The sequence below is a fragment of the Petaurus breviceps genome, unplaced genomic scaffold (assembly GCF_028583685.1).
Source record: "Petaurus breviceps papuanus isolate PSGF00001 unplaced genomic scaffold, PetGlider_PUasm1.0 90639, whole genome shotgun sequence".
Taxonomy (NCBI): Eukaryota; Metazoa; Chordata; class Mammalia; order Diprotodontia; family Petauridae; genus Petaurus; species Petaurus breviceps.
In genome coordinates, this window is record NW_027187296.1 from 7,484,540 (window position 1) to 7,507,828 (window position 23,289).

The 23,289-nt window shown below is 44.9% G+C and overlaps 1 protein-coding gene across 3 annotated transcripts in view; it reads left to right on the plus strand.

Moving 5' to 3' along the window:
* Positions 1–23,289, plus strand: part of XNDC1N (XRCC1 N-terminal domain containing 1, N-terminal like) — a 54,283-nt gene that overhangs the window by 5,764 nt on the left and 25,230 nt on the right. For 2 of the 3 annotated variants that reach the window (XM_069064709.1, XM_069064708.1), the window contains exons 2-10: positions 1,936–2,080; positions 3,154–3,295; positions 4,241–4,396; positions 6,758–6,915; positions 9,438–9,523; positions 10,476–10,648; positions 12,517–12,613; positions 13,188–13,306; positions 19,872–23,167. In XM_069064709.1, coding sequence (XP_068920810.1) covers positions 2,036–2,080; positions 3,154–3,295; positions 4,241–4,396; positions 6,758–6,915; positions 9,438–9,523; positions 10,476–10,648; positions 12,517–12,613; positions 13,188–13,306; positions 19,872–20,137 — 1,242 coding nt within the window. In that variant the 5' untranslated portion in view covers positions 1,936–2,035 and the 3' untranslated portion in view covers positions 20,138–23,167. Of the gene's footprint in view, positions 1–1,935; positions 2,081–3,153; positions 3,296–4,240; positions 4,397–6,757; positions 6,916–9,437; positions 9,524–10,475; positions 10,649–12,516; positions 12,614–13,187; positions 13,307–19,871; positions 23,168–23,289 lie in introns of those variants that run through there. The other variant, XM_069064710.1, reaches the window with a different exon arrangement.

Below are 23,289 nucleotides of genomic sequence, written 5' to 3' on the forward strand. Positions count from 1 at the left end.
TTCTTTCTTTCTTTCTTTCTTTCTTTCTTTCTTTCTTTCTTTCTTTCTTTCTTTCTTTCTTTCTTTCTTTCTTTCTTTCTTTCTTTCTTTCTTTCTTTCTTTCTTTCCTTTTAATTTTCAACGTTCAGTTCCACAAGCTTCTCTGCCTCCCTCTTCTCCTCCCTCCTAAAGATGATGTGCAATCTGATATAGGCTCTACATATACATTTATATTGAAAATATTTTCACATTAGTCATGTTGTGAAGAATTAGAACCAATGGGATGAAGCAGGAGAAAGAAGAACCAAAACAAACAAAAGAGAGAGAGCAAATAGTATGCTTCAATCTGCATTCAGACTCCATAGTTCGTTCTCTGTGTGTGACTGGCATTCTCCATCATGAACCTTTTGGAATTGTCTTAGAACCTTGCATTGCTGAGAAGAGCTAAGTCTATCAAAGTTAATCATCGCACAGTGTGACTGTAACTGTGTAGAATGTTCTCCTGGTTCTGCTCACTTCACTCACCATCAGTTCATATATGTCTTTCTAGGTTTTTCTGAAGTCTGTCCACTCCTCAATTATAGCACAGTAATATGCCATTACATTCATATACCACAGCTTGTCCAGCCATTCCCCAATTGATGGGCATCCTCTCAATTTCCAATTTTTTGCCACCACAAAAAGAGCTGCTATAAATATTTTTGTATATGTGGGTGCTTTTCCCATTCTTATGATCTCTTTGGTATACAGCCCTAGAAGTGGTATTGCTGGGTAAGAGAGATCTTTAAGTGGCATAATTGAAGACTTCATGGACAAGAGAATTTGAAATAGGGCTTAAACTATGGCTTTGAATTCAGTCAGTAGAAACTGAAGTTGGGCATTCCAGGCAGAGGACAAAGGCAAAAATGTGGGAAAGCACCAGTATGTTCCAGGGTCAGTGAAAAGATGACCCAGCTGGAGTGTGTAAGTACAGGGTGTAAGAAGGAGAGTAGTGGGAAATGTGATTGGAAAAGAAGGCTAGGGGCAGCACCTAGACACTCTGGAATGGGAGGTGGAGGCTGGATTTTGTCCTGTGGGCAGTGGGGAGCCATCAGTTATGTTTTTTGTTTTGTTTTGCTTTTTGGAGGGCATATTGGGGTGAAGTAACTTGCCCAAGGTCACATGGCTAGATGTGTGTGTGTGTGTGTGTGTGTGTGTGTGTGTGTGTGTGTGAAGTGTCTTCAGGCCAGATCCAAACTCAGGTCCTCCTGGCTCCAGGGCTGGTGCTCTACTCACTGCTCCACCTAGCTGCCCCACATCAGTTATTTTTGAGCAGCAGAAGAATGTACATTAGGAAGAATAATCTGGCAGCATGTACAGAATCATAACTCTCATTTTGATGGGGCTTCAAGCTTTTACAAAATTGTTTTCCTTATGTTGACCCTGTGAGGAAACCAAGGTTCAGAGAGGTTTCAACAACTTGTCCATGGTGGCCTATGAATAGCTCACATTTATATGGTTACTGATGAGTCACAGAGTACTTTTCTCACAATTGTCCTGGGGATGAGGCAGGAGAAGCTTCATTAGCCCTATTTTTATAGTTAAGGAAATACAGGTTTAAAGAGCGTGAATGACTTGCCCAGATTGTGCCGCTGTTGTCTGTTAGAAGGTGAATTGGAGAAAAAGACACTGCAGGGAGAGGGGATAGTTAATATGTCACATTCAATTTTTTCTCCATATGTTTCTTGGGTGTACTTCTTTGCTAGAAGGGACTAGATGTTTCCCAAAGACCAGAATAGGCCTTTCATAGCACCTAGTCAAGGACTGTCTGTATACAAATCGACTGCTTGACAAATGCTTCTTTCCTGATAAACAGACTGTTCCTTTGGACAGTTATCTTTTTTCTTACTTCACCCTGTCCCACACTCCTTCCCCATTTCTTTCTCCTCAAAGTCATCGTGTACCTTTTTCTCCCAGAGACTTAAGGGACCAAGAAGAAGCCAAGAAGGCCAATGTGGTGACAGGATTTGCATGCTATTTGAGAGAAGAGGCTTGTGACTACTTTCTGTGACTCTTCATGGCTCCTGTGAAGATCAGCCATGTGGTGTCGTTCTCCTCTCAGGTAATAGGGAAAATTCAAGCAAGTAGGATCCTTCCTGAGGTAACAGATGCAGCCCCGGGGACCTCTGAGTCAGAGGGGAAAGTGTGCTCCTGTCCTTGGGGAGCCCCAGGTCTGATGGCAGGGACATAGCCCTTGGTCTGGTAGAAAGGACACAGCTCTCCTCTTGGAAAGCCTCCAGTTTACTAGGGGAGATTTGGTTCTCATCCAAGGATCCCTCTGAATTCTTAGGAAGGAGATGCCTGAACAGCCATTTGGTTGCCCTTTGTGACACTTCCCTCCTCAGGCATTTGTGATAGGCCATATGGTGTAGGGAAAAGTAGTGCTAGACTTGGAGTCAGGACAGCTGGGTAAGAGTAGCTCCTAATACATGTAACCTGGAGAAAGTCACTTAACCTCTGAGGCTCAGTCTCTTCATCTATAAAATGGGAACAATAATACTTCGGTTACCTACCTCACAGGATTATTATGAGGAAAGCACTTCTTAAACCTTAACATACTATATAAATGAGAATTTTTAATCATAAGGCAGATCTTTTTTCTTAGAGTAGTAGTATTACATCAAGCAGATAGAGAGCCCTCCTCAGAGTCAGGAAAGCTGACACATACTAGTTGTGTGATCCTAAATGAGCCAACCTCTCAATGCCCCTGGAAACTTTAAGACTATAAATTACAAAGCAGGTTTCTCTTCAGGGATAGAGAATGTTCCCCCTGGGATGAAATCATAGGTCAGAGCGGAATGTTGGGGAGCATCCTTGCCCTCTGAGTCTGGGATCAGATAATGACAACACTGCCCCTGAGCCACCGCCCTGGGACTCCTTCCTATGCCAGAGCAGGCAGGTGAACAACAGAACTGAGCCCACGTGAGAGATCCATTCTTCCATTGTCACCTCCTATGCCACTCCTCAGATAATCTTCTTGTGTAAAATAAAGGAAAACCAACCACACTAGCTTTCCTTGGCACAAGAAGTTGGGGCTTATTCTCCAGGGTGTCCCCCCACTCTAAGGAACCCGTTTCCTACTGGCTTGCCAAGGCCTCCCCTTGATGACCACTCTTTTTGTGTACTCTGGCCCAGGACTGCAGGTACCCTGTGGAAAATCTACTGGACGCAGATGAACCAATGAGGCCGTGGCTTGGCTCCCCTCAGGACCGCAGTGGGCAACTCAAGGTGGAGCTGCAACTAGAACGGGCTGTGCCCATCAGTTACATTGATGTGGGTAAGGAAATGTAGCCAGGACCCTTGTGGAACAGGGTGGGGGAGGGAGATAGCAAGAGCAGTAAGAGCCACTCCAAACCTGTTTCCAAGAGGAGCTGAATGGTTCTCAAACTTCTCAGTGTCAGGACCCCTTTACACTTAAAAATTACTGAGGACCCTTGAGGAACTTGCATGTATGTGGGTTATATTTATCAATATTTACCACATTAGAAATTAAAACATAACTATTATTATGAAAGCAATATTGACCTTGCAGATACCCTGAAGGGGTCTCAGAGACTTGTAGAAGAACCCAAACTACTCTTTGACAACCATTGAATCAGGTCATTTTGATTGTAAACACTGAACAACTGCCATAGGTAGAGTCATTTCACACTCAGGGAGAAACAAAGATGAAGAGACCTAAGTCTACTGTGGGAGCCAGGGTCCCCATCCTCAGGGATCCCTCAGGGACCTTCCAGTTTGAGGGGAGAGAATCTGCCTTGAGGAAGCCCCTAATCTGAGAAGGGAGAACACAGACTTGATCTCTGCCCTCAGGAATTCCCCTTTGCCTAATCTGATGCAAGAGATAGGCCACAGGTACTAAGAAATAGTTGTCATCTATGCCAAATTATAGCCATGAGCTGCTGAAGGGATTGGGGTAGGCAGAGACTTGAAGGAGATGGGGCTGTGTAAATTGGGAAGGCTATAATAGGAATAATCTGGAAATGAAGGGGCTTGTCAAGTAATTAGCAGAGACTTCTTGCATGGGCAGAGGGGGATGGCTTGGATGGTATTGAACCAACCAATAGTCATTAGGGAGAGCCAAGATTTAGCTGTCTAAATTGAGTTCTGGAAGGTAGAGAGTACTCTTAGCAAAGGCTAATAGACTTGTATTTCATCCCCTGGCTATTTGTCTGAAGGTAAAAGAAAAGTGCTCATCACTCCCCTGCCTGTTTGTCCCTAGGGAACTATGGCTGCGCCTTCTTGCAGGTAGATGTGGGACGTTCCTCCTGGCCCCCAGGCAGGCCTTTTCTGACCTTGCTTCCCATGGCCACAATGATGTCACCATCTGACTCCAAACTGGGAACGAACCGTTCAGGGGTCCGCATGTTTAAAGACGGTAAAGAAGGGAGGGGAAGAGAGAAACAGTGTGGGTATGTGCAAAAGTGTGATATAATTTAGCATGAAGGACTGGATGCTCTATGGGAAGGTATATGAGATATGTGTAAGTATATATGTATGTATATATATGAAGTATACATGTATATATTTGAGGAGGTGTATGGTATATGATAATGGATTGTAGCAGCAAGCACCCCAAGCATCCTCAAGGTGTCTGCCAACACAGGTTCTTGGATCTGCTTTGTTAAAGGAAAGCAACTCACAATGGGTTAACAAGCTTACTTTAATCAGTCAAATATGTATCATTTACCTAGTTCAGGGGAAAAAGGTCAGCACCCTGAACTTCAGAATATACAGACAGAGAAACAGATCAAGTGGACAGATTTCCAAACTGTCCAACCATTACATCCATACCAAATCAACATCTGGGTTTTTCAAAGCCGAGGGGGGGCTCTCAACAATGGCTTCCCAGAATCCAAATCAAATCACAGAACACTTCTCAAAGTGAGCCCCCAAAACAAAGCTACACATCAGGGCTTATATAGCCTTCTCCTGGCTCAGAGAATGTAACAACCTTATTGACTCACTGCCCAATCAAGAAGTGTCTACTGAAAAACAATCCTCCCACCCCAGGCTCCAGGTGCACTTTAGCCTAGGGGCAGGGAAGATCTTAAAAATTTACATTCCCATTACATGGATATAGAGTATGTGTGTAAAAATATAATTCATGCGTACAGCATGTGTGAGAGAATAGGTCTTCTTTGTATAAGGGGTATGATCTTGGGTATGTGAATGTGTAGACAGTGATATTAGGTCTACACATAAAGGGTTTGATATTAGGGATATAAAGGGTAGTATTGGGTATGTGAGATGTTTGGTCTGTTGTATGTAAGGGATGTGATGCTGGGTATATAGGGGGTCATGGGTGTGTTGGGTCTATGTATCAGGATGATGGGGAAGGGGGGTAGATATGTATAATGTCTGATCTGTGTGTGCAGGGTATAATATTGAGTGTGTCTGTGTGTCAGGTGGCAGTGACGGACCCCTTTTTGTAAGGGCTATGTATAAAGTCCAAGTATAAAGGTATAAAGAGGTTGTGGGATGTGTGGAAGGGAAGGACAGACAGGATAAACATGGGCCAGCTTCTTGGGCTCAGGGACTGCACCATTTTTGTTCATAAATGCTTGTTGCTTGATCAGTTTGAGTAGTAATATTCCATGTAAACCTAAACTGGAGAAGACCATCTCGCTAATGTCATTTAGGAGGTCCATGGTAAAGGGTTTCTGGTGTCTGCTGCATGCTACCAATAACCCAGCCTTCTGCTCCTGTTAGCCCAGTGCAGCAGACAGAAATGACTCTGGGAAGGCAGCTGCTGCTGGGCACAGTGGGAAACTAAGTTAGGAAGGGAGGCCTAGGCCAGGCCTGGCCTTTCTTATGGCTGCATAAGAGCAAGGCTCAGCTACACCTAATAAGACCCTTTGCACTAGGATCTGAGGGAGAATCAGAGAAGGCAAGCTTTTCTTCACTTCTTCCTTTGTTTCTTTCCTTTCTGTTCTCTCTTCCTTCTACCCACTTATCCTCTTCTTCCTTCCCTTCCCTTTAATTACATTTCCTTCCCCTTTCTTTGTCTTATTCTCTTCCCTCCCCCTTTTGCATCTCCTCCTGCTCCCATGTCTCTCTTTTCCTACCACTTTCTTTCCTTTTCTTCCTCCCATCCATTCTTGAGGAAAGGACCAAGCCTTAAACCCATTTCATTCTGAAGTTCATAGATTGGACAATAGGCTCCTGCCCTCTTAGCACCCAGTGAATGTAAATACTAAATAGTAACTGTTTCTCTTTTGACCAGGAAGCCTGAGGGTCCTGCCCTCCTAGTTGGATTTTTTTTTTCTTTCTTGATTAAAAGGGCCACCCCCTTGATTAACTTCTTAAAGAGGCCTATTCATTGAATGGTCGTTAACCTCACTCAAAATGAGAACCTGAAAAGACCTTAGCCTACAAGGGCCAGGGTCTCCCATTGCATCCTGGGCCATCTCCAGTCATCCTGATGAATATCTGACCACTGGACCCATTTGGCTCTGAAGGTGAAAGTGAGGCTGGTGACCTTGCACAGCCCCCTCACTCAAATCCAAGTCAACTGCAGGTCATGTCATCATATCCCTGATGTCATGATCCTCTTCGAGAATGAGGACAAACGCACAACAATCCTCCCATCCCCCACCTCCTTATTTTTTCCCTCTTCCCTTTCCTTCTCTTGTCTTCCTCTTCTTCCTGCCATTTGCATCCTCCTCTACCTTCTCATCCTCTCTCCTTTTCTGTTCCTTTATAACCTCATTCATTCCTTCTCCTTCCAATTCTTCAGGGGATTTTCTGGCCCCAGCAGCAAGTGAGAGCTGGGATAGGCTTCGAGTGACCTGCAGCCAGCCCTTCAACCGTCGGCAACCCTTTGGCCTCATGTTCCTTCGTGTGCGGTCTCTGCTGGAGCCCCCAGAAGACTCTCAAGCACCTGACCATGATCAGGTGTGTCAAAAGTTAACCGAATACTCGGAACAACCTATATGGTTCTTCCTCTTCCTGTACCACTATGGGGACCCAATTAGAAGTCATAGGATGAGGAAAGTCAGAAACATATATACATAAGCTTATATGTTCATGTGTACAAATCGATACATAATTAGAATCAATCATCAAAATTTTATCAAGTTTGTCAAACTTATATATTGTCTTAAAGTTTGCACAGGAAGAGATATGTAATTCAAGTATACATCGCATAAGGAAGTGCTAATGCCATACCCATTTTCCAGATGAGGAAATCGATGCTATCATAGGTTAAATACTTTGCCATGTTCACACATCTGGTAATTGTCTAAGGTGGAATTTGAACCCAGATCTCTGGATTCTAAGTTCAGCACTATTCTATGTTATGGTACAAATGCATGTATAGAGTTATACTCAATTTTTCTTATATCCATCTTTGTGACTAAACTAAGGAACTATGTCATGTTCATCTTTACATCGCCCATATATTCTTAATATAGGGCTCCCTCTATGTCATAATCATAAGTGCTCTCAAAGCACAAACACACATAGACTGAAATAGGATTGTGGCATTTTAGTGGAAACTGGAAAGCCATTTGGCAGAAATTATATTTAGGCCAACCACAGACCACAAGAAGTCCCAAATGGATGCGTAACCTAAATATAAAAGGTCACATCATTAAGAAATTTGAGAAGAAGGAAGTAAAACTATGACAGAGGAATAATTCTTTTTTTTTTTAAGCAATCAGGGTTAAGTAATTTGCTCAAGGTTATAGGGCCAGTTATTTCTGGGTGTGGTGCTAAGTATCTGAGCCTGGATTCGATCCCAGGTCTCCCGACTCTGGGGCCGGTGCTCTTACTCACTGCGCCACCTGGTCGCCCCTGAGGAATAATTCTTTTTTTTTTTTTAGCAATCGGGGTTAAGTAACTTGCTCAAGGTTACATGGCCAGTTATTTCTGGGTGTGGTGCTGAGTGTCTGAGCCCGGGATTCAATCTCCAGGTCATCCCAACACTGGAGCCGGTGCTCTTACTCGCTGTGCTACCTGGCCGCCCCTGAGGAATAATTCTTAACAAGGGGTAGAGGTGATCGTAAACTATATTATCAACATCAGTTGCATGAAATTGAAAAGCTTTTTTACATGAACAAAATCAGTGAAACTAGAGTTGGAGAAGTAGTCAATTGAGAAAAAATATTTGTAGCAGATATCTCTGATCAAGTAAGAGAATTGCAGATTAAAATAACTCTGAAGTTTCACCTCAAACTCACCAGATTAGCTAAAATAACAAATGTTGGAGGGCCCTCGCTAATACACTGTTTTTGTTTTTTGCTTTTAGGAGGGCAATTGGGGTTAAATGACTTGCCCAAAGCCTCACAGCTAGTAAGTGTGTCAAGTGTCTGAGGCCATATTTGAACTCAGGTCCTCCTGAAACCAGGGCCGGTGCTCTACTCACTGCGCCACCTAGCTGCCCCATTAATACACTGTCATTGGAGCTATGATTTAGTCCAGCTGCTCATAATAATTTAGGGTTATTTCATCACTTTTTGTAATAGCAAAGAACTAAAGAGAAAGTGAACATACGGTGATTGTATGTTCAGTCTTTTTTCAATCATGTCTGACTCTTCATGACCCCATTTGGGGTTTTCTTGTCAGAGATGCTGGAGTGGTTTGCCATATCCTTCTCCAGTTCATTTTACAGATGAGGAAACTGAGGTAAACACAGTTAAGTGATTTGCCCAGGGTCATACAGTTATAGTAAGTGTCTGAGGTCAGATTTGAACTCAAGGAGATTAGTCTTCCTGACTCCAGATCCAGCACCACTAACTGGGGAGTGGCTAAGTATGAATGTAATGTCATATCATTGTATTGGAAGAAATGATGACTATGAACTACTCAGGGAAACTTGGAAAGACTTTGTGTAGTGAAGCAGGATGATAATTTACCCAACCACATTAGTGTGAAAGAAAACAATGTTGAAGCACATGACTTTAGCAGAGTCACATGAATGTAGAGTGTTCTGAAGAAGCCTGCCTTGTTGTGTGGAATCCACATTTTCAGACATGGTGTCTGTGACATTTTGTTTTGCTTGGCTCTTTGTTATAAGAGAAGATTTAATGGAGGGGGAAATGGGCTACTAAAAAGTGAGAGAATATTTTTTTAAAAAAGAAAAGAACATCAATTAAACATTTAAAGGGATAGGTAGAAGACATTCAAGAGGGCAAGAAATAATTTTCAAGTTAATGTGATGACCCCTGAGCTGGGTGTAAAAAGAAGAAAAAGATTTCAGTTGGTAGAAATGGCTAGGAGAAGAGGTTTCAGTCCATGCACATAAAAATAATATATCAATCATAAATCCGCTTAGACACCTGTAAACTGGATCACAGATATTGATGAAAAGATACACACCTGACATGTTGGAGAGAGGACTGGAGCTGATGTTTGCCAATGGTGCTCCCTGGTGGTGAACATTTGTGTTTCATGTGTTTTAATTTCCCTTATCAAAGGTGGAGTCCTCCATACAAGCCTCTCAAGCCAGCCCTTGGCTTGCCAGCCCTGCCATCCGGAGAACATTCTTCCCAGATCCACAGCCGTATGTAGTTCCAGGGGCAAGGGAGAATGCCCTGAGGGGAGCAGAGGAGGCCCCTTCCCTATGGAGTCTCCAGTGGAGTTTGCTACTCCTAGTGGTCTCACTCTGTATGTTATCAGAGCAAAGTCTCAGCTTCCATACTTTCCTAAGCAAAGGTATCTGAATATCAGCGTTGGGCCTGAACCTGTTCATATTCCTTTTTTTTCCTCTTCCCTAACCTTCCAAGTTCCTCCAAACCCTAAAGCTGACCTAGTCATTTTTCCTAACAGTGATCAGGGAAGAGAGGACCATCCTTCAGGTTTAGTACTGTGGGGCAGGTTGCTTTGCTGCCTGCCCCCTTACCCTCTTGATTGTTACTCATAATATCTTTATAGATCAACAGATCCAATTTCAGAAGGCAGTGTTTCATTTGGCAAAAATACTTAGTCCCATGCCCTCATAGCCCCTCAATTTGACATATACATAAACTGTGCCTCTTGCCCCCTCCCCAATCTGAAATAACATCAAAGTCATCAGTCTAACAGACACAAAATATCTTAGATATAGAAGTGGAAGGAACCTCAGAGGCCATCTAGTCCAAGCCCACTTTACAAATGAGAAAACAGAGGCCCAGGGAGGTTGTTATATTTCAAGGTCACACAAGTAGCAAGTGTCAGAGTAGCTGGCAGGCTACTCATTTTTTTATGTGTGTGGTATTGGTGGCATTTCAAGCCAGGATCTGTGTTGTCTGTGCCAGATAGAGAATCCTTGGGAGTGGGATCTGGGTGTCTGTATTAAGCAAGTCAAGACCGAGGCCTTGGTCAGATTGGGAGCCTCTAAAAGCAGGATCACATTGTTTACTCTGATGTCTTGCCCAGTCAAGGAAAGAATATGTAGTTCTGGTAACCATAGACGGGGCCCTTGGTCTTGTGCTTTTAACTGAGCATACTGCCAAGCTCTCTCTCTGTCCCTGCAGGAGCCTTGGGCAGATGACTGAGCTCAGGAGCCGTCTCCAGCAGCTACAGCCTGGGGCTTTAGGACGCTCAGCCCGCATGGTGCTTTCTGCTGCCTGCCAGGCCCTTCCATCTACATCAAAGAGTCTTGGGTGCCATCGAGGGGAACCATCCCCCAAACACACAGCCAGCTCAGGTTAGGTTTTTACCCCTCGTTCCCGACCCCCTACTCTCTTTGTCATTTGTTGTCCTTATACACCATTTCCCTCCTTCCACCCCCTTCTCTCCCCACCCACAATGCTTAGGACTGCCCGACAAACAAGGTTTCAGGTAGAAAAAGTAAAAGCACAGAAATGGATAGTTTTTATTTGTTTACATTGAAGGAAGAATAAAAGGGGGCAAATTCTTATTCCTCAAGAAGAAATGAGGAAGGGAAATAGTTTGTGCATCATTTTTTTTTTAGATGAAAAGGGATTATTTATCATTCTGAAGGGAAAAATAAGGAAAGGGAGGGTATCACATTCATTCCTCATGTCCTTTATGGTTTCACTGCATACCCCGAGTTCACCCCATGGTCTCATTGTGAATATTCATGATGTCTTACCTCCCATTCAGTCCCCTCTAGGAAGACAAGTCCTAATGGTGAGCCTTAGGGTGCCCAGAGGCATCAAGCAATACCAACTGTCTTTTTAATAGCAGTTTATAGTTCATTTTTATAGCACTTGCCATACATGGTTTTGCCTGCCCCTCGCAAGAGCCCAGTGAGTTGGGCTCTCTGGGTATTATTAGTCCAGTTTTACAGATGAGAAAACCGAGGCTCAGGGAGGTTCAATGATTTTTTTTTTTTTTTGCTTTTTGGAGGGCAATTGGGATTAAGTGATTTGCCCAAGGTCACATGGCTAGTAAGTGTTAAGTGTCTGGGGTCAGATTTGAACTCAGGTCCTCCTGACTCCAGGGCCAGTTCTCTATTCACTGCACCATCTAGCCACCCCTCAGTGATTTTTTTACAATCATAAAGCTAATAGGTGTCAGAGGTAGGATCTGGGCCTAGGTTTTTCTGACTCCAAGTCCAGCACTCTCCCCTATGCCACGTTGTCTCCAGATGAGGAAACTCCAGATTTTATATCCATTTCATTGTTTTCTCAATTCCCTTGAGAAAGTCATCTCAGGATATCCCCTCATCATGTTAACTCTGACCTCAGGTAATGGAATTTTGACTGATGGATTCTTTTGTTTAAAAATAAGGAGAGTACTGAAGAGGCAGAATTGAGGACTAGAGAATTTGTCATTGTGTCATTGTGGGCTCTTTGATGGTGGATCAGTCCTGTTATACAGGGCAGAGAAGGCTACTATAGCTTGGTTGAAATTCTCTTTAAAGGATGTCCAATTTCTTTTGCTGTAACTATTCTCACTCACTAAACAATCCCCTATAGTCTGATTAGTGGCTTCACTGCCTTCATATGTGAAAAGGAGTTAATAAAAGATTTAATTGTGAGAATCAGATCACATCCATTGTGCTGTCCGATCTTTGTAAAGACCTTGTGAGGTGAGGTGGACCAACTCTCATTATCCCCACTTTACAGGTGATAAAACTAAGGTTCACAGAAGCCAAGTAATTTATTCAAGACCATACAACTAATAAGTGGCATATCTACAGATGAAACCCAGGTCTTCCTTCTAGTTAAGTGTTCTTTCCAAGATACCACACAACCTTCCTAAAGCAATTTGACAAGATCAGTCCAAAAAATGGAATGGAGTGCCTCAGGAGAAAGGAAGGTTCCAATCCCTTGGTGATATTTAGGTAGAATTGGGATGGCATTTATAAAAACCATTGTAGAGATGGCATTCCTGCTTAGGTAAGGTTGTACTGTATTTTTGGATTAGGTCTGTGATTTCATTGATTGTACTAAATCCAGCTTGAAAACCTGTGATCATGTGAAGGTGACTCTGATGTGCCAGTATCCAGCTCTGAGAACCCATGCATCTGAACTTGAAGGGCTGTATATATGTGGGATGTTGTCATTAGTGTTGATGATTATGACAGCTATGATTTTGGGTTGACAGATGTCCCTAAGGCCGAGGAGCCAGCATCACGAGAGCAGAACTCAGAGAATGAGTCAAGTAGGACAAAGAGACAGAAGCTACAAAACCCAAGGAGAAGGTAACTGAGAAACCTCATACCACGTCCCCTCAAATGTCTCAGAAATACTCTCCCTCAGCCCCACCATGTCCTTTTTGGAAGGAATTTCCCTGTTTCCATGATCCTGTCCCTTGTGTCCTTCTGATGACTGCTTGGTTTGTGGCAGACAAATCCCAGAGTCTCAGTGGGCTACCAAAGCTGCTGCTACTGCTGCGTTGAATGGACAGGAGCAGTGTCCACAGAAATTTGGGACCATTCTTATTCTCTCCCTGCTAGGAGCTTCTGGTCAGTAGAGGGATAGACAGCTCTACCAAATAAGTGAAAGCTCTCACCAACTCTCTGAGGAATAGTTTTGCAGAGTAGCAAGTTATCTATTGACCACAGTTTTACCAAAGTGTACACAGAGGAAGGGCCTTTTATTGGAAAGGTTGAGAGGACAGGGTGGGGTCAGTCATGGAAAGCTGCCTGGAGGAGGTAGGTTTACATAAAAAATCTGGCCATGAATTGATGGTGAGTCCTAGGGATAGAGTTCGGAGTATAGTAACTATCCCATTAGTGGCCAGTGACTGCCACTCTATATTGTTTTGTCCTACAGACCTCTAGCCACCCCACGTCCACGGCAGTGCAGGAAGGTGAGGCCAAGACGACAGCCCCCCCAGCCACAGAGGAGCAGTGATCATGGTCAAGAGAGCGGCCAGTGCCCCATATGTGCAGGTGAGGCAAAGCGTGATATTGGCACTACCCCTTCCTCTTAGACAGAGGAACTTTGGACTGTCCTAGGCCAAGGTTACATACCCAGCCTGGCTGAGTCACTGTTGCCAGCACTCCCTCGGGGTTTGGGGGAGCAGTGGTAGTCTGGTTCCTCTTTTCCTTCTTCCTCTGCCCTTCCTTCCCGCCTCCCTTCCCCCATCTCTCCTCCCCCTTCCTTAAATTCCCCTTTAGGCTAATCCAGTTATGGTAGAGTGGGAGAGGGATCCTAGGAGGAATGTTATAGTTGGATGCATTAATTAAAATGCATTTAGATTTTTGAAAAAGTATTTTCAAGTGCCTCTAGTGTCAGACACTATGCTAGGTAATAAAGATACAAATACAAAAGTGAAAAAGTTCCTACCCTCAAGAAGGAAGAGGGGACAACTCAAAAGCAGGTTCGAGGGAATGGCAGGCAAGAAAGAGGGTTTTGGTTTGGAATGTCACAGGAATGGAGCCATAAGGCACTTGATTGTCACACCCTCTCCCAGAGCTATGATGGCATTGATTTGTTTACTACTCCTGGTGCAAAGGGGAGTGATAGTGAACACATTTGCAAAGCATGTGGCAAGATGCCCAGAGTAGATGAATTGGTTGGGATGTGAAGCATGGGGTGGGGATAGGTGTGTTTGTACTCAAAACAGTTAGCTCTTGGGCAGAGACCCAAATCTGAATGGATTAACCCTCCACTCCCACCCCTGATAGTGGAGGAAAGGAGTGAGGCAAGAATGAGTTCCATGACATTCCAGACCAGGAAGGGGAGAGTAGATGGTTGAGGAGGATAGGTGACCCTTTCACCCAAGTCCAGCCCCCACTTCTGTGTTCCACAGTAGGGCACTGATGTTGGAATCCAAAGTCCCAGCTCCAGCAATTCTTAATCATGTGAGTAACCAAATGACTTCAGCTCTCTGAGCCTCACTTTTTCATCTGTAAGACGGCAAGAAAACCTGCACTGCCTCTTTTATAGGGTGGGTATGAGGAAAGCATTTGGTCGACCTGGGAGCACTAAAGAAATGAGAGTTTGCATTCGTTTTTTCATTCATCCAACAAATATTTTTCACACATATACTATATACAAGGAACTTTGCTGTGAGCTCGAGAGATACAAACATAAGAGTCAAAACTGCCCTCAAGGAGTTTGCAGTTTAGTAATGGGAGAGCACAGAGAAGGGTCATATGGTAAGTGAATGCAAAGTGTACAAACTGCTTGGGAGGTAGAGGAGGAGGAAGAGTGATCATTGTTCATCGTCTCCCATGTTTGAGCCTTGGGGTTTTTGGACTTGTGTCATTTCCTCATCTCTCAGTGCCAGTTATCAAGAATGCTGATGGCACCTTCTGACCATCCCTTCAGTCTCTGCCACCTTCTCTCCATTTTCACTGTAGTCACCCTAATGCAGATCTTCATTTCCACCTCCTTGGACTATTTGAACAGTCTCCTGATATCTCTCTCCCCATCACCCCCTTCCCTACTTCCAGTCATCTTTCACATCATTCCTCTGCTCAAAAGTCCTTAGTGGTTCCCTGTGGCATACTGAGTAAAGTTCACCTGGCGTTCAGGGCCCGCCGCACTGATATCACCCTGGCCTTTTGAGTTGATGTCTTATATTACTCCTCTCTAAGCTCCAGCCAGATTAGACTTAACTCTGTCCCCAGATATAGCCTATATTTTCCTGTCTCCATGCCTTTGTTAACATTTCCTCAAGCCTAGAATTACCATGCAAGGTACATATAGTTAATTGAAATCCAATGGGTGTAACCATTTAAAACCCATTTTAGATAGGTTGGGGGTGGGGTGGGCAGAATAGCATTTGTATATTAAAGAAAAAACTTACTTGAGGAAATCCAGACCCATATAGTGACATGACATGACATGAGGAGCGTTTGTGTCTCAGTGGGAGCAGGAACAGAAGCAGTATTGTTATCAGAGTATGTAGGATGACCTGGCTAGAAAGAGAAGAGATGAAGAATTTGAGAAACAGGTCACAGATTCAATATGGAGGCCTGATAGAACTGGGATGGCTGACTTCAGTTATCAGTACATCTGTCTGAAGCAGAGTAGCTCAGGATTTCTTAACTTACAGATCATTTCTGGATTCTTACCAGCATGGAGGAAGTAGCTGCTGAGGTGGAAGTCATAGGCACCTTAGGAAGAAGTGAGCCCTCCATCTTAGAGTCTGGGACAGAAGAGAAGAAAGCTGGTCAGAGTCTAACATGCACCATAGAGTTTTGAAGAGCAGCTGTCCAAGGGATCAGAAAGAGGACTGGCAGGATCCCATGCTACATTAAGCCAGCCAGCATATATTAAGTAACAGGTGTCATGCAGAGCACTGTGAATACAAAAAAAGGGCAAAACCAGTCCCTGTGCTCAAGGGTCATACATTTTAATAGGGGAGATAACATATAAGTACATAGTGATGTAGGACCTACTGTGTGCCAGGTATGATGGTAGGTGCTTTACAAATATTATCTCATTTTTATTCCCACAACAGCCCTGAGAGGTACAAGTTATATACAGACTAGGCTGAAGGCTCTAGAAGCTGGGGAAGCCTAGGAATTAGAATTCTGCAGAGGTAGTTAACCCATAAAGGGTGGCAGTGTTCAAGAATGAAGTTCTGAAGGCATAAAGCACAATATTTCTGAGGAGGAAAAAAAGGAATTGTCTAAAAAGAATGATGTGGATGCACAAGGACCTCCCCATTCAACTCAGATTTGAAAAAAAAAAATCCAGAAAATGGACAAGTGTGAACCAGTCCTGTAAGAGCAGTGTCAGAGGCACTAAAGTTCAAGTGAGCCAAGCCTGGTAAAGAATGCCAAAGACAATGAGAGGATTTTGTGGTTGGGATTTTTTAGCAACATTGTGTAAAAGGAGGGATCCCCAGAGAAGGGATAGGGCCAAGGGCTAGAGTGGGTGAGATGGTGAGTGACTGGCCACATGAGCAGAGCTTTCCAGAGGCTCTCATTTGCTTCTTACTTCCCCTTCCCTTCCAAGAAGAATGATCTTTGGGGCGGCCAGGTAGCACAGCAAGTAAGAGCACCGGCCCCAGTGTCGGAATGACCTGGGGATCAAATCCGGGCTCAGACACTTAGCACCCACACAGAAACACCTGGCCGTGTAACCTTGAGCAAGTTACTTAACCCCAATTGCTTAGGGGCGGCCAGGTGGCTCAGCAAGTAAGAGCACCAGCCCTAGTGTCAGGATGACCTGGGGATCGAATCCAGGCTCAGACACTTAGCACCCACCCAGAAACACCTGGCTGCATAACCTTGAGCAAGTTACTTAACCCCAATTGCTTTTTAAAAAAAAAAAAGAATGATCTTTGTACGACAGAGGACAGAATACTTGTGACTAATAGGGAGTGGATATCCCAGATAAGGGACAGGACAGTAAGAGAACACTGACCATCTTCGATGAATTCATGCTACAGGGCCCAGGTGGACTGCTCTCCAAGGTAGTAAATGCAGATGGGATTGTTGATCTTTGAAGATCCTGGAGCATAGGAGAGGTACTTCAGAACTGGAAGGAAACAAACATCCTGATTCTCAAAATCAGGAAGAGTGGAGTCTATATAGGTTGGTGAACTTGATTTCAGTTCCTCACAAAATTCCAGAAGATATTAAGTTGACGGGTTGTGAACTTCTAGAAAAGGGTGCAGTAGTCACAAAGATGCCACATGACTTCAAGAACGTACTATGCCATAGTCTACTCATTACCATTTTAACAGCATTTATTAATTACTAAATTCTTGCTATGAATTAGGCACTGGGGTTAAAAAAAGTAGTTCCCAAGGAGCTTAGATTTTCTCCAAAAAAATAATGTGTCTATTTGGATAAATGTAAAATGGATACAAAAGAAAATATTGTGTCCATTTGGATAAATAGGAATACAACATAAATTTGGAAGACAAGGTTCTACAGCTGGAGGTGAGAGTGAATCAGGAAAGGCCTCATGTAGGAGGAGGTGACACTTGAAATGAGCCTGGGAAGAAGATGGGGCTTCTAAAAGGTTGAGGAGAGAGTGCATTCCAGGCCTGGTGATCAACTGAGCACAGGCACAGGGTGGGGAAAAAGGGGTGTGCTGTGTAAGGAAGACTGAGTGAGTGGGTCAGTTTGACCATGCCCCAGAATCCCTGAAGGGAAAAGTAAATCTAGAAATGCAGGAACCAGCCTGTGAAGGACTTTAGATAGCAAACACAAGAGTGGGGTTTTTATTCTGGAAGCAATAGGAAGCCACTGGAGCTTTCTGAGTGATGATAAGGTCAGATTTGACCTGTGTCTTGAAGGAAATGGACACTTTGGCATGTGTAGGGTATAGATTAAAGAGGGGAGAGACTTGAAGCATTGATATCACTTAGGAGCCTATAAAAATAATGTAGAAGAGAGGTGATAAGGGCCTGCACCGGGGTAGTTGTGTTAATATACAGAACTGGGGAAGTTTGAGAGAGATTGTAGAGATAGAATCAATGAGTTTTAACAACAGAGTGAGGATTTCAGGGTGACCCCGAGATCAGAGGAGTATTGTAGGTATAGTTTACCTAGATTTCACTGAAGCATTTAACAGTCTCTTGCAATTCTTTACTTATTTCAAAGTGGAATGTAGGGAATCCCTCCCCCCCTTTCCTGGAGGTCGGCAAGAAAAGGTCTGCTGGCTACCTGTTGAGGACAGGTAGAAAGGCATCTTATTCAGGTATGTGTTGGATTGTGTGGCCTCTGAGGGCCTAACTCTTTAGATTCTGTGAAATGTCACTGAAACTTTCCTTCACTCAGTTGGTCATGACATTTTCCCCTTGAATCACATGTACCAGTATCTCCCTAAGACACTTAACATGTCTTGACTCAGCATGTCCCCCAAACCCATCCCTCTTCTAAAATTTCAGTATTTCTGGAAAATAGCACCACTCTTGTACTATCTTCTGTTCAGCATTATTCTCCACCCAAGTATCCAAACAATTGCCTATTCTTGCCATTTCTGTCCCTTCTTTCTGCTCATACCCTCACACCACCCCCACCTCAGTTCGGGCAATCACCTCTTGCCCAGAATGTTGCAATGGCCTCCCTGGTTTAATCCTTTCTCATCCTGCTGCCAAAGTGAATTTCACTCCTTGGTAAACTCCAATGGTTTCCTGTTCCCTGTGGGATAAACCATATACTCCTCTACATCACTTAAAGTTCTTCACAAGCTGGCCCTAGGCTTCCTCATACTTCCTTCCCCTTCCTGCTCTCTACTGTCCACCCAGATAGCCTTCTCTTGGCACTTAGCATGGGCTCTCCCCTACGAGCCCCCTCCTCACTTCTGCCCTTTTCCTTTAAGGCTCTTCCCAAGCTCCACCGCCCTGCTCCAGCCTTCCCTAGACCAAGTGGCTCTGTCCTTCCCTGACTACCTGGCATTTGACTCCGTTGTATTTCTTTTGTATTTATTCTGCACATTCTAGCATGTGTACCTGTGGTTGCCCCTGACCAAAGGAAGGGCTTTGAGGGATGCACTTGTTTCACTTTTTGTATCTGTATTCCCCGCACAGAGCACGGTGCCTGGCACAGAGCAGGTTATTTATGTTTGTCAATTGTTTAATGTTTGTTGATTGATTGACAACAGCTGCAGCTTCCTCTTTATGAGTTTTCTCCCTCAAAGGATCAGCCCTGCATTGTTCCTGAACGTCCAGCAGGTGGCTCTGTTTGTTGAGTAATGGAGGAATGCTTCACAGAGGCAGCAGGGAATAATGCAGTGTATTTGCTTTAGACTTGGTGTCTGCTAGGTAGATATCTGGTGGCCATGGGCGAATCCCGCAAGCTCTCCAAGCCTGAGTCTGTCAGTAAAATGGGAATAATAAATAATCGCATATCTCACAAGACAGGTGAGGCTCCAGTGAGATCAGTTATGTAGAATGGCTCACCAACCTTGTAGGGTGGTTAAGTGGGGGCCATTATCATCATGGCACAGATGGCATTTGAGCTAGGCCCTGAAGGATGCAGGTACAGTTTCCACAGCATGGAGAGGGAGGACAGGTTTGTTTTGTCTGCTTGCTCTGTGCCCCAGGCTCTTTGCTGGGGGAAGGGAGAGGCAGGTCTAACTAATGTGAAGGGAATGACTATAATCCAGTTCAGGAAGGTGTGATACATATTCAGAGCGAAGGAAAAATGCTTTGAGTCTAGGCTTAGTGTTGGAAGGCTTCCTAGTGAAGGGATTTCAGGAACTGTGAGAATGGGTCAACATCTAATTACTGAGCACTTGCTGTATGTGAGTGAAGCTCCCTGTTGGTCCAGGTTATGTGAGTCAAGAGCAGGAAAAGAGGCAGCCCTTGCTTCATCTCCGGGCCTGGGGAGGTGATAGATCTGTGTTAGCTGGAGAGCAAGGTTAGGCAGGATGGGGTGTGCCCCTCTGATTCAGAGCCCCAGCAGCTAGGTTGGCTTTTTCCAGTAGCAGCTGTCTTTCCTCCCTCATTCTGTGGACTTTAGCTTAGTGTAGGTTTCATGAAAAGGACTCAGCCAGTTTTGTTCATTCCCCCACCCTTCTGTCTCTCTCTTTTGTCTTCCCCAGGGTCCTTCAGCTTTGAGGTCCTTCCTCTCCATGCCGCCACCTGTGGAGAGAGCTCTCCACTTCACCCAGCCTCACCCTCCTCCTCCTCCTCATCATTGTCCCCATCTCCAATTCCGCTACACTCCGAGTCCTCTCCAGAGAGCACACCATCATCTGTCCGTGTACAGTGCCCCATCTGCCAGTTCCACTTCCCAGAAAGGGAGGTGGCATGGCATGCCAGCAGGTGTGGGGAACCCCCTGAGAGTCCCTGGATGGACCTGGACTAGACCTTTGTGCCCCACATATTTTGACTTCCTGCATACAGCTATCTTGCTAGATTCTAGGAATGTGGAAGTACAAACTACAAGATAAGACCAGAGGGGACTTGTAGCCCTTGGTCTCCCCACCCCCACCTTTATTACTCTGATCATTATGGAAGAGCCTGAAATGGCAGAACGGGGGCCCTGTGGGATTGCTGATAACAATTGGGCTCAGCTTCATTACTATTCCAGGTTGCCATGACAGCTGTTGCTAGGGCCCTCAGCTCCCTGCCAACAGGCCTGCCCCTTTCCCAGGGAAGTCAATTTAGAATAATGGATAAACAGACCTGGGGTATGGTGTTCTGCCTGGTGCCCCTCCCTCCTGGTGGCAGAAAAGGACCTGAGCCTTGTTCCAAATGTATTCAAGTAGCAACTAAGGCTCAGTGGAACCAAGGAATGATTGTGCAATCCAGCAGAACCTGTCTTGGGATATTAACCCTGTGTTCCCTATATCACAAGAAAGGAGGCACACAGTGAAGATGCTTTTTATATAAAAACCTCATGTTTAACTCCAAGTCCTCTGGTGAGCTCAAAGTCAGAATAATCCAAGATGCTACCTAATTAATGGTCTGACTGTGTGACCCTGAGTAAGTCATGAAAGCTGCTGGGTCTCTGTTTACTCATTTATAACTAAGGGATTATTATCTACACACCTTAGTATTTCAGGGTTTTTGCAAGTACCCTGAAAGCTTTGCCATAATTTAAAAACTGACTTGTAATCAATGAGACAGTCTTCATGAAATATTGGAGGAAGGCTTCTTGGAAAAAGCTTCTCCCTCTTACCCCCAAAGGCCTAAGGGGACCAGTGGCTGAAGGGGATGATGGGCCAGAAAGAACTGTGGAGAGCCCACAAGGAGGGAACGGATCAAAGGCCAAAGAAGTTGGGGAGACTGCTCAGATGGGAGGGGAAGGGCTGCTCTGCTGGGAAAGGTCCCTCCCCTCCCACAGTTCCCACAGGAGAGATGGCCAGCTAGAGCATCAAGCAGCACTGATACCTCCAGGAAGGCCTTGGAGGAGGAAGTCACATTCTTGGAGGAATGGCTATATGCTGAAGCAAATACAAAAGAGAGTGACCAAGGGGGCTGCTAGGTGGCACAGTGAATAGAGCACCAGCCCTGGAGCCAGGAGGACCTGAGTTCAAATGTGACCTCAGACACTTAACACACATACGCACACACACAAAAAAACTAGCCGTGTGGCCTTGGGCAAGTCACTTAACTCCAATTTCCCTCCAAAAAGCAAAAAAAAAAAAAAAAGAAGAAGAAGAGAGTGACCAAGACAGAGAGAGGGCCAAGAATCATGCCATATGGGGACTGGCTAAAGTAGAACCAGGACCATGATAGCAAGGTACCAAGAAACAATTCTGTTTAATAAAAGGAAAAACATCTGAAAATGGAATTGTATTCCAAAAATGAAATGGACCTTTTGAAGATATTGCATTACGCATTACTGGAGTCTTTACATAGAAGCTCAATGACCACTTATTGAGGGATTCTGTAGAATGGGTTCTTGTTTAGGTACACGTTGGTCTAAACAACCCCTGAGGTCCCCATCAGTTCTGAAATTCTGTGATTCTAAGCCGCATAGGGTGTACTAGAAAGAGGTTATGCTAAGAGGACCCAGCTAAGCTTCTTCCTATCCTGCTGTTCTTCCACAGTTGGGATGACAGGGCCTGCCCCCCACTTCACCCCAAGCATACTCTAATGCATGTGTTTGTTCTCAAGGTCCCTGGGGGGCAAAGCTGGGACAGAGGATGGGGAGCAGCTGGTCCTGGAAGGGGGCAGGGCCCAGCCTAGGGCGGGGTCTAGGGGCATAAGAAAGAGTTGGGCATCCCAAAGGGAGCAAACAGAACAAGAAGACCAGGAGGGCATAGCCATGGATTCTCTCACGGTAAGGAGCTTCACCACCATCCCCCTCCCCTGCCTTCACCCAAGGCCTCACTAAATCTCAGCATGGCACCTGCTCTCCCCAGAAGAACCTGAGTTCAGCTACTAGACCAGCACTGAGAGTTTTTGGTTGGGGGAGATTTAGAGACCCCTTCATCTTTTCAACTTAGGGTTGGAGACAGAGAACTCAAGGGCAAGAGGGGATCTAGATTTAGGAAGTGTTGGGGGCCTGTGTCTGGGGACAAGTTTTGTTGGAGGGTTTGGAAAAAACCCCAGGGGGCAGTCTCCAGAAGCTCTGGGCTACTGTGTGCCTGTTTATTTCAGCTTCAGGGAGGGGGCCCTAGATAGGAGGACTCCAGGGATTCATTGGAGGGGGCGGGTAGCAGCTGGCAAGAAAAAAACAAGGTGGGGGCAGGGAGTAGGGTCCCTATTATTTCAACCTATAGTTGCTTATGCCTAGAGCAAGGTCGGGTACAGAGATCATGTCTAGCCTAAGCTCATTCAGGGACTGGTGCCTGGATTTTAATTTTAGCAGTGGAAGAGCCCTTTGAAATCAGAGCCTTGGAAGCCTGGAATCCAGGCTCCCAGCCCATCATATCTAGTAGCTGTCAAGGAAAGGAAGATGTCGGCAGTCTTGCCAGGACTTGTTCATAGAGACCTTCTACAATTTAGCCTATCTCCTCTCTGCTCATGAGGCCCTAAGCTAGGTTAGTTTGAGTGAGGTGCATAGAGCTGGCCGTGGTGGTACACACACCTGTGATCCCTGTTACCAAGGAGCCTGAGGCTGGGGGATCTCAAGCTTGGGAGTTCTGAGTTGCAGTGGGCTGTGCTGATTGGGAGCTCCCACTCCAGTTGCATTAATGTAGTGAGCCCCCAGGTTATCTAAGGGGAAGGGAACAAGCCCAGATCAGCAGGTCAAAACTACATGTATCAGAATGGGATTAGGGGCTCCTGTGTGTGGCCCCTGCACTTCCAGCCTGGTTAAGTTAAGGAGACCTGGTCTTAATAAAATACTTTTTTTATTTTTTCCAACCACCGAAGGTGTGTGGAGAAATCTGACGCCTGACTGGCCTCAGACCCTTTACAAAATAAAGCATAAGTTAAGAAAGCCTATTTATGGTCCCTTGTATTATTGCTTTGAGGGTGAATGGGAAGAGGCAAGGATGGCTTAGGTAGGAGGGTTGAGGGAGGATTAGAGAGAGGAGTTTGGGAGGGGGTGGAAGGAGTGGTAGA